General features: G+C 45.0%; 1 protein-coding gene, 1 long non-coding RNA gene and 1 pseudogene across 4 annotated transcripts in view; 2 read left to right on the forward strand and 1 right to left on the reverse strand.

Moving 5' to 3' along the window:
* Tnfaip8 (TNF alpha induced protein 8) overlaps positions 1–17,344 on the forward strand; it is a 112,777-nt gene that overhangs the window by 60,238 nt on the left and 35,195 nt on the right. The window contains exon 1 of one of the 2 annotated variants that reach the window (XM_021214762.1): positions 15,428–15,668. The exons of the other annotated variant lie outside the window; for it this stretch is intronic. Within the exon in view, the coding sequence (XP_021070421.1) occupies positions 15,596–15,668 (73 nt within the window). The 5' untranslated portion in view covers positions 15,428–15,595. Of the gene's footprint in view, positions 1–15,427; positions 15,669–17,344 lie in introns of those variants that run through there. 2 annotated transcript variants of the gene reach the window in all.
* On the forward strand, positions 5,819–12,646 carry LOC110332948 (annotated as a pseudogene). Its single transcript, XR_002381054.2, has 2 exons — positions 5,819–5,968; positions 12,263–12,646. The product of XR_002381054.2 is annotated as a U6 snRNA-associated Sm-like protein LSm8 pseudogene (transcript).
* LOC115065518 lies at positions 14,352–15,659 on the reverse strand. Its single transcript, XR_003845301.1, has 3 exons — positions 15,567–15,659; positions 14,713–15,213; positions 14,352–14,540 (listed from the first exon to the last, which is right to left on the reverse strand). It is a non-coding gene; the product is annotated as an uncharacterized LOC115065518 (long non-coding RNA).

Consider the following 17,344-nt stretch of genomic DNA (forward strand, 5'->3'; position numbering starts at 1 on the left):
AATACAAATATTTCCCTTTCAAAGGCACTCACCCCTGGACTAAGATTGTCAGATTTTTTTTTTTTTTTTTAACAATGGCCCCTTATAACGTTCACTTTCTAGGGAAACTTTGTAAATGAATGGTCTTCCATGTTTTCTCTATTAGCTTAACACTGGTTTGTTCTGCAGAGCCTTTGGCTTCTAAGGATTTGGTCAAGTGACAAAATCCTTTTGACTTCCCAGTGGCTTCCTCCCCAACGCAGCCTTCCTTCCCCACGGATCACTCTTGAGTGTGTGGGTCTTTGCATGTGTTGCTAATACCACCCAGGACCTTCCCTCCTACCCCCACCTCCTTTGCTTCCAGCATGTCGTGTGACCAGGCTTCCATGATGACTGCATCCCCAGATGTGATTTAGGTGCTTCTCTGAACTTCCATGGCACCTTTCATGCCTGTTTGCTCCCGTGGATGTCGTACTACTGTATGACGGTCCCTCTCCAGCCCCACCCTCCCTGCAACCACTAACTGGCTCTTCAAAGACAAACTCTATAGCTGTTGTCAGCGGCACCATTTTCCTGTAAGAGACAGGGGCTCTGCAGATCCTTGCAGAATGGAGAAAGAGGTCAGTAGAAATGGTCCCTGGAATGACACAACGTTCTTTAGAGTGGACAGTGACCCCTGGTTTCCTTAACAACGTTTAGCCTCCCTAGGCTCCTGGGATATACAACTGAAGCTGTAGAGGCACCTGACCCTGATGGAAAAGATAGTTGTCAGGACATCCTGGCCCGATTGGGTGGCACTCACCACCCACTCAGGAGCGAGTAGGTCTACATTGCTTGCATGAAATCAAGCTATTGACGATAGCCGGATACACTCTGAGATTCAGACCAGAAGGAAAATTGAGAATACATTATTCGGGAGGCCAAGAAAGGTACTGGTGATTGAATTGATCCATGTTTGGAGGAAGAACATGAATATCTGACTGGCAATCGGATAGTAGCACAGTTAGGACTCTCACAAGATCATGTAGCCAGTGATGGGTTTTCTGGACTATTTAAGGAAGGTTCCAGATAAAATTTAACTGTGTATAACCTACCTTATGGATCTGAGAGCTCAGAGCCCCTCATCACCCCTCTAAAACACAATTACCCTATACCATGTGTTGTACATGCTATCTAAAAGAACATTTAGAAGCAAAGGGAAATCCTGATCAGTCAATTGAATTCTGATCATTTTGTCTCTTGACATTGGGCCAGAATGATTGCCTATGTGTAAAAACAATGAGAAAGGTCACCTTTACTAGTTTGGGGGGATGAATGTTGGGCTCTATCTATGTTGTATAAGTATATGATTAACTATAGCCCACTTCATCAAAAAAGTGTGTTCTGGGATCTGGACAGATGGCTCAACAGTTAAGAGCACTGGCTGTTCTTCCGAAGGAACCTGGGTGTGATTCCCAGCACCCCGAGGTGGCTCACAACCACCTGTAACTCTAGTTCCAGGGGATCTAACAGTGTCTTCTGGGCCTCCCCGGGGCACTGCACACACATGGTGCATAGTCATCCATGAAGGCAAAACACCCATTCACATAAAATAAAATAATAACTTTTGAAAGTATGCCCTGCAGATTTTGGTAAAGAGTGGATATTCTATGTGATTTTACAAGACTGAGAGCTACCCAGGAGCTGTGTCTATATGGGCAATCAGTTGGAGAAGAGGCTGAAGACCCTCCCACATGGCTTTCTCGAACCCTTAGATGTGTGAAGTGGCACCCGCTTCCTTTGGTCGCACCTGTTCCTCCAGTGGGCTTCCTCTTTTCTATTAATGTCTGTACTTCTTTCCCCTAGTCAGCCAGTCTCAAGTCTCCACGTGGTATCCACTCTCCATGTCTCTTACTGGTCTGTATCCTTCTTCCGAACTGCATGATAGGTTAACCTTGCAAACAGAGACACCATGAGTATAGAGATAAAAGGCATGGACTGAAGTCTGAAGACTCGTACTGTAGTCTCAGCCCGAGCTGGTGGCTGTGGGCCAGCCACTTAATGCCTCTGAGGATCTGTAAACTCATGAGAAGTGAGTGTTGAAAGCAACACTCAGGACTTCTCATTTAAGGATTGTCTCGAGAGAGGATCAGTGTCGAAGTACTCCACAGTGTGGAGCGCGCCATCTTGCTCAGAGACATGTCCTATGATGTTGCTTGTGTGACACGGAACCTGGCATACACTACAGTAGGTGATATGTGTCAATTGCTGAAATAGGGCGTGATTTAACATCTCTGTACATAAATTCAGTTGCTGAGTCAGAATTTGGGGCTATGATCAAGAGAAATGTTTTTTGGTCTTGCAAACTTTATATGACCCAGCACAAGGCAAGGCCTGGGCCAAGTAGTGGGAGTGGGTGGGTAGGGGAGCAGAGGTGGGGGGCGGGGTATAGGAAACTTTCGGGATAGCATTTGAAATGTAAATAAAGAAAATAATAATAATAAAAAAATAATAATAATAAAAAAAGAGAGAAATGTTTTTTTTTCTTGTTCTGGGCCAGATAACAAAATACTTGAGACAAACAGTGTTCTGTTTTTAAAAGAATTTTATTTTCTTCTTCATATTGAATTAAAATGATATTTGGGCATACTTACAGGTTACAGTGTGGTGATTTCACATTCACACACCTATAAAATGTCTAAAGATAAAAATCAAGGTAACTTATTTCCAGCCCCTGAAACATTTATCATTTCTATATGATGGGAAACTGGAATCCTCTCTTCCACTTCCTTATACAATAAATAATTCATCTTTGTAAATGCTGTTCATTCATCCATCCTGTGGTATACTAGGACGTACTCTTCCAGTGCAAATCTCTTTTGTACCCATTACCCGCTTCCTCCCCTTCTGCCTCCAGTGGCCAATATTCATCATTTCTGCTTCCACAGGACCAGCTTTCTTAGTTTGCTGCCTTCTTAGGCTAACAGATTTTTTTTTTCATGCATTAAAAAAAAAAATGTCAAAGTTAATTACACGTTATGCAAAGATGGATCCAGAACCTGCTCCACAAAGCACAATGTTTTGTAAATGAAGGCAGTCTCTGAAGGGCGCCTCACGACTGGGAGTCCAGCTTAATAGAATGTGGTCGCCTGAAAGAAATTCATGGCTTGAGTGAAGAGGTGTCTGGAATTCCCATCTGGGATTTATTAGTGTGTGCATGTTGGTGGCGGAGCCGGATGTTAGTTCTTAACTTAAGGAAACAAGGTTTTCAATGTGAGGATGGCGACTTTTTGCTCCGTCAAGTGGCAGCAGCTGCCCAATACCTTCCTGGTTCTGGAAACTCCATCAGCTGAAGTGAAGTGTTGCTCAGTCTGTCTTATTAAGGGTCTGGATGCCGATTGTAGTGGCTGTGTGGCTGATGAGGGAGCTAGTTAGGTTGCCTCCTTATGGGGAAGCACAGCCCATTTGTTGAAGCCGAGAGTCCAGCGAACATCTTCTGGGAAGGTCGCATGTACCCCCACACTCTGTTTATGGGGACGATAAAGCAAGTACGTCCACTCGGCACACACTGTAAAACAGAAGGCTTGCAGCTGGCAGAGTTACATTCCTCTTGGCTCCTTTTCTGAAGGAATTTTTGGAAACTTGTTAGATTTATGAATAGTTGCAGATTACCAGCCTTGTTCTCCAGTGCAAGCGAATGCTCCTTTAAACTTTGTTTTTTCTTTGAAGATAGCAGATTTGTGTTTTGACGGTTCCATAATATACTTTATGGTGGAGGAAATACAGTTTACTCTTACATGTTGTCATAACTCAATGTATAATGAAATGTTGAAATGACTATTTTATTGGTTATATAGCCTCTTCAAAGTACTCAACATGTATTATAGGTCTAGAAAGGAAAACAGGCAAACAGACATGAGGATAAACTTGTATTTGCAATAATGTAAATTAGTTATCAGTCTCAGAGGACATCTGATGGCAAGCTTACCAACAGTAGAAGTTGCATGGAGAAATTCACCACTGGCCTCGGTAGGCTTCGTTGAAAAGGAGAGGCCTGAGACTGGCTTTGAGAGAGGTCAAAAGAGGATGTAGCTGCAGGAAGAAAAGTGAACCTGGCAGCAGCTGTCCCCAAAGTGGGACTGCACAGGGTTCTTGTAAGTAATTTCCAGTTAATGGAAACAAATGTCAAAAGTTTCCGTATGATTCTTTTTTTTTTTTAAGATTTATTTATTTATTTGTTTGTTTGTTTTATGAGTACACTGTAGCTATCTTCAGACACACCAGAAGAGAGCATCAGATCTCATTACAGACAGTTGGGAGCCACCATGTGGTTGCTGGGAATTGGACTCAGGATCTCTGGAAGAGCAGTCGGTGCTCTCAACCACTGAGCCATCTCTCCAGCCCTGTATGACTACTTTTTAACCCAGTCATGTCAGTGAGCCTGTAGACACATGCTCGTGAATTTGTCCCCAGGGACACTTTGCAGGCTTTCTTACATTGCTATTGCCTTTATCTGGGGGAGAGATGAAGACACTGGCTGGCCCCCTGGGAGTGGTGTCTCACCTGCAGCCCAGCTTATCTGTGTCACTTCGAGGGGTGCAGGTCTATGGTAGGTATTGTATCTTTGGGGGGGTATTTGGGTTTTCAGCCCATGCTGTTGGGAGAAACCCACTTTAAACATTATAAGCGCTATAACTGGGTAGGATGACTTGACTGCTCAGTGCAAGAATACAGGAGAAAGGGCCACCCGGGAAACATTATGACTGGCCTCTGAAATTGGAAATAAAGGGAGACAGAGTAAGTAACATGTATGATCACCATTAGACTTCTAGCCGCTGTTGCCCAAATGGTGGGGCAGGGCGTGGGGGGAATGGATGTTAAGTAGGAAGAAAGTCAAGATGTTCAAAAACCGATCAAGGGTGGCCCCTGACAATGCCTGCTGGAGTGGATGTTTCATAAGTATTTATATGTGAAGAACTTTGTCATCCTATGAAGAAATAATATACTTAAGTTGAAAAATTAAAATGTGAATGTACTTAATGTCACCAATCTATACATTTTTAGTGGTTGCAGTGATAATTTTTGTCATGTGTATTTCACCATAATTATAAACATGGGAATAAAAAGGTCCAATGTGTTAAAAAGAAATATTAAGCTGGGCAGTGGTGGTGCACACACCTTTGATCCCAACACTTGGGAGGCAGAGCAGGCAGATTTCTGAGTTCAAGGCCAGCCTGGTCTACAGAGTGAGTTCCAGGACAGCCAGGGCTATACAGAGAAACCTTGCCCCACCCCCACCCCCCCCCAAAAAAAAAGAAAGAAAGAAAGATTAAGCAGGGCAGTGGTGGCCCAAGCCTTTAATCCCAGCACCCAGGAGGCAGAAGCAGGCAGGCGGATTTCTGAGTTTAAGGCCAGCCTGGTCTACAGAGTGAGTTCTAGGACAGCCAGGGCTACACAGAGAAACCCTGCCTTGGAAAGAGAGAGAGACAGAGAGACAGAGAGAGAGAGAGAGACAGAGACAGACAGACAGACAGACAGACAGACTAACTCTGATGGGGACTGGCTGATAGGAAATACAGAGCTTGCTACTGAACAGGAAAGAGCAGCTTTCTCCACTCTAGATATTGGCTCACTGGGTGGCAGTGATGTCACTTGGGTGTTTGTTGTTCGGGTAGAACTTGCTGGAAATTTGCCCTCTAAGCTGCTGAGGACTGCTGTTCATAAGGGGGGTCTTCTCACTTGGGACATTTGCCTATTACCTGAATTGGATGCCAGAAGGGACTCTCCAAGGCCAGTTTGTACCAATCAGTCAAGTGCACAGCCAGTGCCAGCTGATGAAGTGTCTGCACTAGTTAGCTAGATGCCTAAGGCACCCACAAAAAGCAAGTACCACGACCTGGAAGGGAACTTCTTTCTATACAATGTCATCGGTGCTGTCCCAAATAAACATAGACGTCTGTCAGCGGTAGAAGAATGGCTGAAGAAAGGCCCCTGCGTTATCTCATGGCAGGTAATGAAGAACAGGCTTAGAATGTGAAGTGAGATCGTCTGTCATGAGCCACCTCACAGCTTCTTCAACCCTGAGATCAGATAGGGTCCTGTAACCCCAATTTCCTGTTCTGTGTTTCCATCAGCTGAAATCTTGTGTTTATCACATTTCTTTGGAAAGAAATGATGTCATCACACAGACACAATGTGACATTAAACTGTGGCCAGCCTGAGCAGAGCTCATGCATTGTGCATTGCGCAAGGGGTTAGATGTTATTCTCTTCCTCCCCCTGTCCCCAGTCTGTATTATGCCATGGTCCCTTGTGAGTTTATGGTAGCACCCAGTGTAAACGCCTCAGAACTGCAGTTGTGAGTCCCTATCAGCAACTTGAAGCCACACCATTATAATTAATGAGAGCCTAAGGTGCTGATGTCGTTAGGTGTGAATTAGAGTCATATACAGTAAAAATTGCATAATCAATATTAATTTTGAAGACCTCCTAGGAAGTCACTTCAGACTAGTATCCCGACCCTCAACGTTTCTAAGAGTTATGGACTGAGTGTTGCTTCTAGCATGGGAACAAGTTGTGATGTCTTTGGAATCAACTATAGCTGCCTCCCTCTTAGAAACGTTTGCTACGGGGAGATGGATACCTCAAAATGACTAGAGAAGAAAATTCTGAATATTCTTTTTTTATTATTATTCTGATTGTTTTTAATACAGAGAAATGAAAATGTTGACAAGGATGAGGGACTCCAAGTGTCTTTCATAGATCAACATACAGTGTACTGTAACATCAAAGGATGCTACATGGGAATGTACAGTTAATCCTCTCTCAATGTTTTTATGGTCATTCTTTCTCCATTTCACATTTACTTCCGTGCGTGTATGCATGTGTGAGGGTGTCAGAGGACAGTTTGAGGGAGAGTCAGTTCTCTCCGTCCACCATGGCAGCCCCAGGTCTCAGTGGCAATCACTGTTTACTCCTGATCCATCAGTCTAGCATGTCTATCAATTTTTCAAAAACTACATAGTCTTGGATGTAGCATTCACATCTCTTGTACAAGGGCTAGCAGGGTCAAAGGCCAGGCAGAGGTGCAGAGAGGGGTCGGGAGAGGGACAAAATCCCAGCTCTGCATTGTCATGTCTTCCAAGATAAAATCAGGGTGGACAGTGCTCCAGGAACTGTCATTATTATTTGCATTCGATCACACATAGCTGAAATTGAAAAAAATTAAATGCAGTGCAAGGGGACTTTGCTGAATTCAGTAGTTTAAAATTGAGAAAGTTAATGATTTTTTACTTTTTTTTTTTCTACAAAGTTCATGGGTTTGATATCACATTCTATAGCCTGTACACAACTCAGGTGGAGGTTTGTCAGAACACAGACCCCATACTCTGAGGTGTAACTGACACATATTTCTATAGCTCCTCTTTAGGGACTGTCCAAATAAACCGGTTTCAGAACCTGACCTATTCAAGTGGAACCCCTCCTGATCCACAGCAGAAAAGGAACCTCTCCTCTTGCCCCGGACCCTGTTTGGATAAGTTCTGCATCAGCTCACATTTTACCGCCTGCTGAGTTTGTCTGTCCAGTGTCAGCTTGGCCACTGCGCCTGGAAAGCCCATCCCTCCCGGAGCCTCTCCACGAGCCTCTCCTGTCTCTTAGACTGTGACCACCTGGCACACGGTCAAAACCTCGTAGGTTCTGTTCTTGTCCAAAAGCTGACATGAAAGAATCAGGATATGACAACTGGACGTAGCTTCAATTGCCAAACAGATCTCAGACGGAGCCTGAGTTCAGCTTTTCACATGTGGAGCATGACTTTGGGATTTTGAATTTTATTCAGAAACTTGCAAATCAGAACAAAACAAAAATACAACACACACACACACACACACACACACACACACACACACCTCTGCTGGATGCAGTCAGCCGGGACTCCTTACTCAGCCTGTCTTGGCTTAGTTCTGTAGCCCCCTGGAAGTGAACACAAGGTAGAGAGAAGAGATGGTCACTGGGGGTCCAAGCAGAGCCTCTGGCTTCTGAATGCTTTTCAGTAATCAATCACAGATGTGCGCGGGCCATCAGCACTGGGGAGTTGCTTAAGCATCTCAGATTGCGTGCAGCTACGCAAGTGTGAGGGGGTCTGTCTGAGGCTGCTCCTAAAGAAAACTCAGCCATAAGTCTATCCTCATCTCATTGCAAACTTATTTTGTCAGAGCGAGGAGGAAGGGGCACTGGCTAGAAGGGGAGTCATTTTCCAGTTTTTAAGCTTCAATTCCAGCTCTTTAGAAAGAGGAACTTTCTAACTAGAAAGAAATGGGGCTGTCTTCCATTTGACCCCACTTACCTGGGCATAGGAAGGACTCCAGCCCTGGTATGTTTGCTATCTACAGCTTTGCCACATCAATCTGGGTCACCATGTAGGGTTCCAAAAAGACATTCCTCAACAGCCCAAACCAGTCTGGCCTCGTTCATGAAAATACACGGGGAAAGAGATAAGGGGCACGCTATAGTTTGTGTACCCAGCCAGCTTCCTTGCTTGTTTTTATCACCGTGACTGTTAAGTGGCATCTTCCCCATTTTACAGATGTACAAACTGAGGCTTAGCAACTTGACTGTTTCTAGAGGAAATTCTTTTAAAGACAGGGGATAGAGGAGATCCCTTTCAACACAAGCAAGGCTTAACCAGCACGGGCTCTGCTGTCTGTCTGTAAGAAGGACAAAAAACTCAAATTGAGTCTTTTTACCCCTTAATTCTGGTTGTTTTATATACAAGGAAGCTTGGTTGGGGACCCAATTGAATTTTTAATTAAAAAAAAAAAATCCAACACATTTGTGGTCTCGTGTAGCTGAATAAATAGACACTATTAAATTTATAGCTTATTTAAAGCATTAAATGTCAAGAATGGAATGGCTTTAATTTGAATCGGTGATCTCAGCATGTGAACAGGGATTAGAGCAGTCTGTGCTGGAATGACAGCCAGCTGTAAGCTCTTTGGTGACCTTCCAGTGTAGCAATCTTTGAGGTATTCCTCTGTGAAGAGGGGACTGGCTTTTATATGAGCAACTGGGTAGAAAGCAAGGACCTGAAGGCAGGAGACAGGAAGTAGGCTTAGCCTCCATACACTGTGGTCTGGAGTCCATTGCTCCTCAGTCAGTGACTTGACAAGTCATAGAACCCCCTCCTCTGTTTAGTTACATATCTTTAAAGTAGCCATGGTGAGGCCAAGGGGTGACTTTAAATAAAACCTGAGCTAGCAGTGTCCCTCTGCTAGTTTCCCGTTGAGCGAAGATCCTCCATCTCCAAGAAGCTGAGGCCCTCGCAGATAGATCCAGACTTTTGATCCCTGCACACACAGACTCTCCTTTCCTGTTTAGCAATAAAGAAGTTTCAGAAAGTTGAGTCTTCAGCCATCATCAACCCCTAAGACTAAACAAAATGACAGAGAGGTAAATTGAGGCAAGATAGAAAGTCAGAGGAAATTTAAAGGACACAGAAAGAGAAAGGGGCCCCTCAACTTTTGAGTGTAGTTGAATTCCCTCAACAACCAAGAGTCAAGAGTTTTGACATAACAGAATCTACCGTGGAGAATGCCTGCAAAGAGCTGGTATTCCTTCAGGCCTATGGTGAAATGGCAGAGTCATGTGACCTGGCAGTTTAATGCCACTCCTCTGAGGCTTGCCCTGTCCACTGCACCTCAGAGAACAACCATGGTTCCATCACTTGGTCTCTCTCACACCATACAGGAAGGAAAAACAAGGAGAGAAAAATATCCTTAAAACCCTATGAAGAGTATAACTTCTGAAGCCACTGAGTCACACATGTCACCTATTGTGGAAGACACTGGTGTCATTTTCTCTGGAGAAGCCAGGCCTATTTCCTGAGTGTGTATATACTGCCCTTCTCCTACAAACCTAAATCTAATGCCCACACTGAAATCCTGTTAAAGGTCTCCTAATAAACTCCAGCAATTCTAACGCTGCTTCCAAAGAGAAAACAAACAAAAGGAATTCTCGATGCATGTTCTAGAAAGAGGATCAGGGGCTCAGGAAACCTTCAGACATTTTCCAACCTGGTGCATGCATCTACTGGAAGCTTTGTAGCAAGGGTGATTTCTTAGGAGAGAAACAGAAACAAACAGTGGAATCCTAGGAAACAAGTGTGTGCCAGATGCATCGCTGTCTGCCTGCCAGCGCGCACCTCCGTGTCATTGCCTCTTCCTCCTCCCTCAGAACTATCTGCTCACACCCAGCACATGAATGATTATGTAAGATTTGCTGGAACTGTCATTGAAAATCTGAATGGAATTTACCCATAGCTACACACTCCAAAAATCTGGTGGCCAGTGCCCCCTTTTCTTCTCACTTCCACACTTCCGTGGCCTTTCTTGATTTAGGTCCTTCTGTTCTAACTTCCTAACCATACCCCTCTACTCGTCAACACATCAACATATGAGGTCATATGAAGCACACACGTAGCCTCGTTGGAAAGTACATAAGTAGCCTCCACTGTTACACAAATACCCTTTCCCACCGCCTCCTGGGCAGCGAGGGCTGAGGGATGCCCAATGAGGCTTCCCCATGTTTTAGAGGATTGAATGGCAAGGTATTTGATGGGATGCCAAGGCAGAGGATGGAAGGTCCACAGCCCCAAGGACATGGGACCAAGAAGATCTTTTCCATATTTCAGGACAGGGTAATCAAAGGTCAGTTTTGTACACAGACCATGGGAGTCTTTGCAGACAGGTAATAGAAAAGTTGACGACAAGCCAGGCAGTGATAGCACATGCCTTTAATCCCAGCACTTGGGAGGCAGAGGCAGGCGGATTTCTGAGTTTGAGGCCAGACTGGTGTACAAAGTGAGTTGCAGGACAGCCAGGGCTATACAGAGAAACCCTGTCTTGAAAAAACAAAACAAAACAACAAAACAAAACAAGTTGAGGACAGCCTCAGCGTCAAACAGTAGGGCCATTTGAATATTCTGTAAACAGCTATTTTGTGACCTATAATTTTACATGTTCAGATCCTGCATCCCGACCCCAGGGCAGAAATAAAAACCATTGATAGCTCCATAAGAAGCTCTGGTCATGCTATCAATAGTTTTGACTTCTTCATTCCCATGTTTTTATTTCCTTATTCCCTTATTCCCATAGCCAGTAGGTGCCAGTGCAGGAGCAGTTGGCAGACGTGCATGTTTTCCACTGCACGTCTGATGGCCAGACCCTCCTTGAGTCTGCTGGGGTATGTGATAGCATGATGCTTCTGAGTAGCCACATCAGCTCTCCCCACTTCTGCTTGCTAACCTTCTGAACTGCAAATTCTCTAACCCACTTTATTCTGCAGAAGCGCCCGGGTCTCTGTGAGCCCCAAGCCCAGGCTTGCAGCCACCCCCTCTTTTCTTTAAAAATGGCTTCATTAGAATGTAACTTAAGAGACTTGTCCTGTGGCATGAAATTTAGTCAGCTTACGAAGATTTAGTTCAGTTGGGTTGGCATTAATACATTTTTCATAGAGCCAGGTGCCTTGTAAGGAATTAATTTAATCCATGGTCCAGAATTATCATCATTAGAGAAGGAAGCTCTAGCTAAAGAAGCCCCACTTATATGTGACTTGTGTAAATAGTAGGTAAGGCTTGGATGAATGGATTAAACCATCAGAACCTTTGTGGTGTTTGAATTCTCCCACCTTGAAATAGATCAAGGGATCAGAACCCAGCATAAGATTTAAGTTGTTGGAGTCCGACACTGAGCCATAAGCCAAAGTCCCCGCCGTGTGTGTGTGTGTGTGTGTGTGTGTGTGTGTGTGTGTGTGTATGTGTGTTTTGAGACAGGGTTTCTCTGTATACTGGCTGTCCTAGAACTCACTTTGTAGACCAGGCTGGCCTCGAACTCAGAAATCCGCCCGCCTCTGCCTCCCGAGTGCTGGGATTAAAGGTGTGCGCCATCAATGTATGCACTTCTCTAGATGGGAAATGTTGCCGATCTGGCTGCTACTTCGTATTAGGTGATTTATAGTGGATAGTTAATATGAATTCTGAGCTTCCTGCTCAGGTAAGGACACTGGACTGTTTCTTAAACATACGGTAGATGGGGGACTGAGGAGCTAGCTCCGCTGGTAGAGGGCTTACCTAGAATGCATGAAACACCGTGTTCAATCTCCAGCACCACCTAAACTAGACATGGTGGTGTAAACCTCTCTACTCCCAGCACATTGGGGGTCAAATCGGGAGAATCAGGGGTTCAAGGTCAGCCTTGACCATATAGAAATATCTCGGTTTTGTCTTCTCATTGCCGAGTCCTCTCAAGATTCCCGGGACCTCCGGGCCCAGCAGCGTGACGTCTGCTTTGGAGAACTACATCAACCGAACTGTGGCTGTTATTACTTCTGATGGCAGAATGATTGTGGGAATACTAAAAGGTTTTGACCAGACCATTAACTTGATTTTGGATGAAAGCCATGAGTGGGTGTTCAGCTCTTCACAGGGAGTAGATCAAGTGGTGTTGGGGTTATACATTGTGAGGGGTGGTAATGTAGCAGACATTGGGGAAATAGATGAAGAGACAGATTCTGCACTCGACTTGGGGAACATCCGAGCAGAACCTCTAAACGTAGTGCACTGAAACCTCAGTGTGTAGTGAGATGTGTGTAAATCCTGTACAGAAGCGTCTATCCTGAGAATGATGTTTAGGTTTTTTTATGAGTATGTAATTGTAGAGTTTGACTATATGTTGGTATACTGTACTATGTAATTTAAATATTTCTACATTTTTATTGGGAAACATTGCCTAAATTAATAAATGTGGTTGCCTGGTTTATTTTTCTACCAAATGATACAAAAATCTAAGGATCATTTTGAAAACTTAGAAAATACCATTACTTTTGGTAATTTAATATTTATGGGAAATTGGCTGTAAGGAGAACTTAGACTTATTGTAACTTATAGTAATACAAATAATAGTAATAAAAGACACATTTCTTTAAAAAAAAAAAAAAAAAAAAAGAAAGAAATATCTCTATGGGATCCATGAACTCTCATCTCCAAAAGACAAAAAGTGAATAGTCTTATAGGCAGTTGCAGATCACTGTGTGGCGTATTAGAGTGTTAGTCACTGGCTAGCCCAACCCTCTTTGAATAAAAGCCCAACAAATCAACACTACTAAGTATTCACTTGGAAGAAGTATAATGCTACCAGAGCTGTAGGGAACTAACTATCTGTTGTCATGGTCATGAAACAGAACATTTTGCCTGTCCTGGGCGCATGACAATGAGGTCATGCCAATAGCTATAGAGTCCTGTACAGTCTTTTTAATGAACTGGGCATTGTTGCTCTTGAACTACATCAGAACATTCTTCCCCAAGGTGACTGTTGGACTGCATTTGAATAAAAAAGTTTCTCTGGAGGTTTCTCAAGGATCCTGGTGAATGTTCAAAGATCTGCAGGGCTGTTAACAGGATGCTAAGTTGATTACCAGGCTGCTGTCTTGGCCTTTAAACTGTTCGTTCAGCACATGTTCTCCTTGACTAACCTGGGCTGGGCTGAAGGACTTTTTGTGAACCAACGTAAAAACAAGCAGGGTATAAAGGACTTTTATGTAACAGACCTTTGGAGGTTTGCACATACTCAGATTTGTGAAAGAACATTTAATAAATATGACATAAAGGGGCACTTTCCGAAGGAAGAGAGGAAGACCTTCTGCCTGGAGCCAACGGATGTGGAAGCTGGGCTGTCTTGATTTGCATAATTACCACCTCACCTTCAAAAGGTGCTGCTTCTTCACTCCAGCTATAGAGTCGCAGAAGGCATCTCATTGGTGTAGCAGACAGCTGTGGTGAGGTTCCTCCGAGGCCCAGGTGGACATCTGTGGACATCTGGCCAGCGGAAGGGGGAAGGTGAAGCAGGATGCTGTAGGGTAGGGAGGGGCAGACTGATTCCTCCGAAGGACAGGCAAGGCCAAGGGCCAGCGGCAAGGGAGCGCTTCTTTTAATTCCGAAGCATCCGCATCCTTTGTGTCCGCCATGAATACAAGATTACTGAGCATAGATTGTCTATCTCAGCAGCACTAGGATGCAGGGCCCAGGAGAGCAAGGTAACCGTAATTTTCAGAAGGGTATACAGCCATTCTTTTCCAGCCATGCTCAGTTCCCATAGGCTCTACAGCACTGATCTTTTCCAGATGTTTCTTTCTTCCCTCTGGCTATTATGTCTTGGTTCACCTTGCCCTTTCAATAAATTGGAGATAAAATCCTGGTAGGGTCTCAAGCATGTTAGAATCACTCAGCAGTAGTGACTGATTTAATATCAGACCAGAGAGCTCTATCTATAACATCCCCCTTGCCTGTGAATAGCTTCAATACTGTTCAAACTAAATGCCAAAATAAAAAGCAAGAGTACACTTTACAAAGTTTATTGTAATGAGGTGCAATAGTTAGTGACGACCCGTGTGCAGAACTTAGAGTTTCAAATCACTTTGTTTATAGTGCCATCTGTAATAACCAGACAAATCTGTGAATCACATATTGCTTTTGTCTTCATTTTATAGATAAGCAAATGGATGTTTGAGGTTTTTTTTTTTCTTAAGGTCCTATAAATAATAAATAGTAGAAGTAAATCTAAAGACTCAAAAAAACCTGCTCAGTTTACATAGTCCTTTCACTAAATTTACCACAAGGCCTGGACTCTGCCCTCCTTTCCATATAAAAATGATATCAGGAAAAGAAAGGCAGCTGGAAAATACATTTCTTAAAGAATGCAACCTTTCTCAGTTATAGGAGAAGGTAACACTCTCCAGCCAGAGATTTCTTTCCATTGGCTGTTTTCCTTTCAGGCATTTTACTTGGAGCCCCTCACTCTAGGGTTGATGCTAAAACAAGGCCCTGTAAAAACAATCTCTGTGAGACAGGTAGGCTGGTGGGAGCGGGTGTAGCCACCCCAGAGTTAAGATGACTTCCTCTGAACTAGAGGTGGAAGCCAGGTTGGGAGGGGGGAAGGGGAGGGGAGGGGAGAGGACAGGATGGCTGCTGTTGTCTCGGTCCTGCCGCCCTTTGCCCTTTTATCTCCTGCCTGTCAGCATTTCCCAAAGCCAGAGAGGCCTTTAGCTCCTAGCAGCTTGGTTAGAGAGAGAGCCAGCCATGCATAAAGGCCCTCTGCCTATCCTGCCCTACTTTCCTTAGAGGCCGGTCCTGGCGCTGGTGAAGTTTTGCTTTGTGACCAGGACCCCCTCCAAACGCAGCTAGCACAGCATCTGTATCACTAGCCTGAAAAATAACAATCCGAAAAGAGTTTTCAAGAATTGGGGAGTGTAAAAACCCAAGACCGTGAGTGTCAAAAATGTCACTCCCCAGATGTAGTGCGTGCTTGCCCCCCTGCACATCTGCCCCGCACTGCCGTTCGTTCTCTCCAGGGTACCTTTCCTGCCCTGGGCCCCACCTGCCCGGTCGCCTCCACCCGCAGTGGCCCCTCGGGGGCGGACTCCTGCAGCCCAGCCCCGCGCGATTCGATTCGTCACTCCTGCGGAACTTTCCCCTGAAAATCCCTCCCGCAGCCGCTCGCCCGCCCCGGGAGGTTCTGATCTCAGAGGCTTCCTCCCACCCGCCCGCGCACATCACACTCGTCTAGGAGCCTCGCAGCCTCACGTCCATGTCCGTGGCGGTGGCGCCTGTGGCTGTGCACCCCGACAGCATGCTCTCCGAAGCGGAGGAGCCCAGGGAAGGTACGCCAGCCGCTGGACTCCGCCAAGTTCAGCGCAGGAATGTGGAGGAAGGCGGGAGCAGGAGCTGATGGGAGCTCGGAGCAAGCGGTGGGGAACTTTGTCTCTGCCTGGCTGGACTTTAGAGAGTAGGCAACTCTGTCCCACCAGCCAGGCAGTTAAGGGGCAAGGGAGCCAGCATCAGACCTAGCCAAGCCAGCCCACCAAGGCTGCTTTTCAGATTTCTCTGGAAAGGAGAAAGCGGGCTTTGACTGTTGAGAATACAAAACGTTTGGAATGGGCTGCCTGCCTGCCTGCCTGCCTGGGGACAACCCAAAGCTGGATTCCCAGGAAGAGTCTGAGTCAGGGTCCCTTTGAAAAGGGGTGACAAGAATTGGAAGGGACATACATTTCCGGCTAAAAAGGGGAAGCAGAATGAGGAGAGAAGTGAAAGATCTTTATTGGGGGAATATGCTTAGGTTTTTTTTCCCTTTTATTTATTTAAATTTTTCATGCCAGACCTGCAGTTTCCGGGGGACTGAAAGATGTGAGGAGAGCTTTTTTGTCCTTTGAAACAGGAGAGTTTGTCCCTTTCTGTCTTTGCAAAAGCAAGAGTTTCATTTACTCCTAACAGAGCTGGTGACAGGGCTGGACAAACTCCAACCAAAACACTATTATAGCTGGTGTTAGCTTGGGAGTTTATTTGTGTGTGAGTGTTTGTGCACTTTGTTCCCTGCAACTCGATGTATACAAAAGTCCACTTGTAAATGGGGGTGGGATTAGGGGTAGCTGGGGAAAATTAGTCGGGGGGGGGGTTATTCAAGGTTGTGAAGTCTCCCTTTCTTTTCAAGTAGTTTCTTGGGAGTCTGTTAAGTTGCAGATCAGTCAGAGAGCTAAGGCAGAACGAGGGAAGTTCTGCATTTTGCAATGTAGGCTTTCCAGTGTGGTCGTGTACCTAGCTTTGTGGCGTGGGGGAAGCTGTCCATTGAAAAGGGCTTGTTTAATAGAAATACAGGCCAGCCAGTGGAAAAAATGACAGCAGAAGGATTGTGTCTGAGCTTCCCGCGGGCCTTTTTGGAGCTGGGATGTTTCCCTGTAGTGGCCTCTGTACCAACAGAACTTTGTGCTGATGGGTGCTTTCTCTTCCCGTCTTTGCACCATTTACACGAAGTCAAAAGTAGTCAAAGAGAAGTAGGAGCGGAGCGGAGCTGAGAAAACCATCCTTGAACTTTTTATAATTGCATAGCACCTAGATTAGCATTTTCTTCCTGGCCTGTTATTCCCGGCCTTTTAGGAAAGGGGGGAGGGGCAGGAGCGGGGTGGGAGGGGATCGGATGAAAAACGGCCAGGTCAACTGTATTATACCTCCCTCTAGCAACATCCACAGTGTCCCTTCCTTTGCTGGCTCTGTTAGGGAGTTTGTAAGCTGTGTGGAAACTAGTGTAATCTTTAGCTTGATCCTCACCTGCCCTTGCCTGCAACTGTGTATCTATCATGCAGGCTTTGCCCTCTGCATTTTAAAGGAAGCCCAAAACATTTGTTTCTGCTCTAATTTTAAACTGATAGTAGGGTAAGATTTTTTTTTTCTTTTTCTTTTTGACTAAGTCTGAGGAAAAAGTGAACAAAAGTAATAACTTATTGACCAGACTGATTCACTGAAGCTTCTGCTAGTGTGTGTGTGTGTGTGTGTGTGTGTGTGT

The sequence above is a fragment of the Mus pahari genome, chromosome 15 (assembly GCF_900095145.1).
Source record: "Mus pahari chromosome 15, PAHARI_EIJ_v1.1, whole genome shotgun sequence".
Classification (NCBI taxonomy): domain Eukaryota; kingdom Metazoa; phylum Chordata; class Mammalia; order Rodentia; family Muridae; genus Mus; species Mus pahari.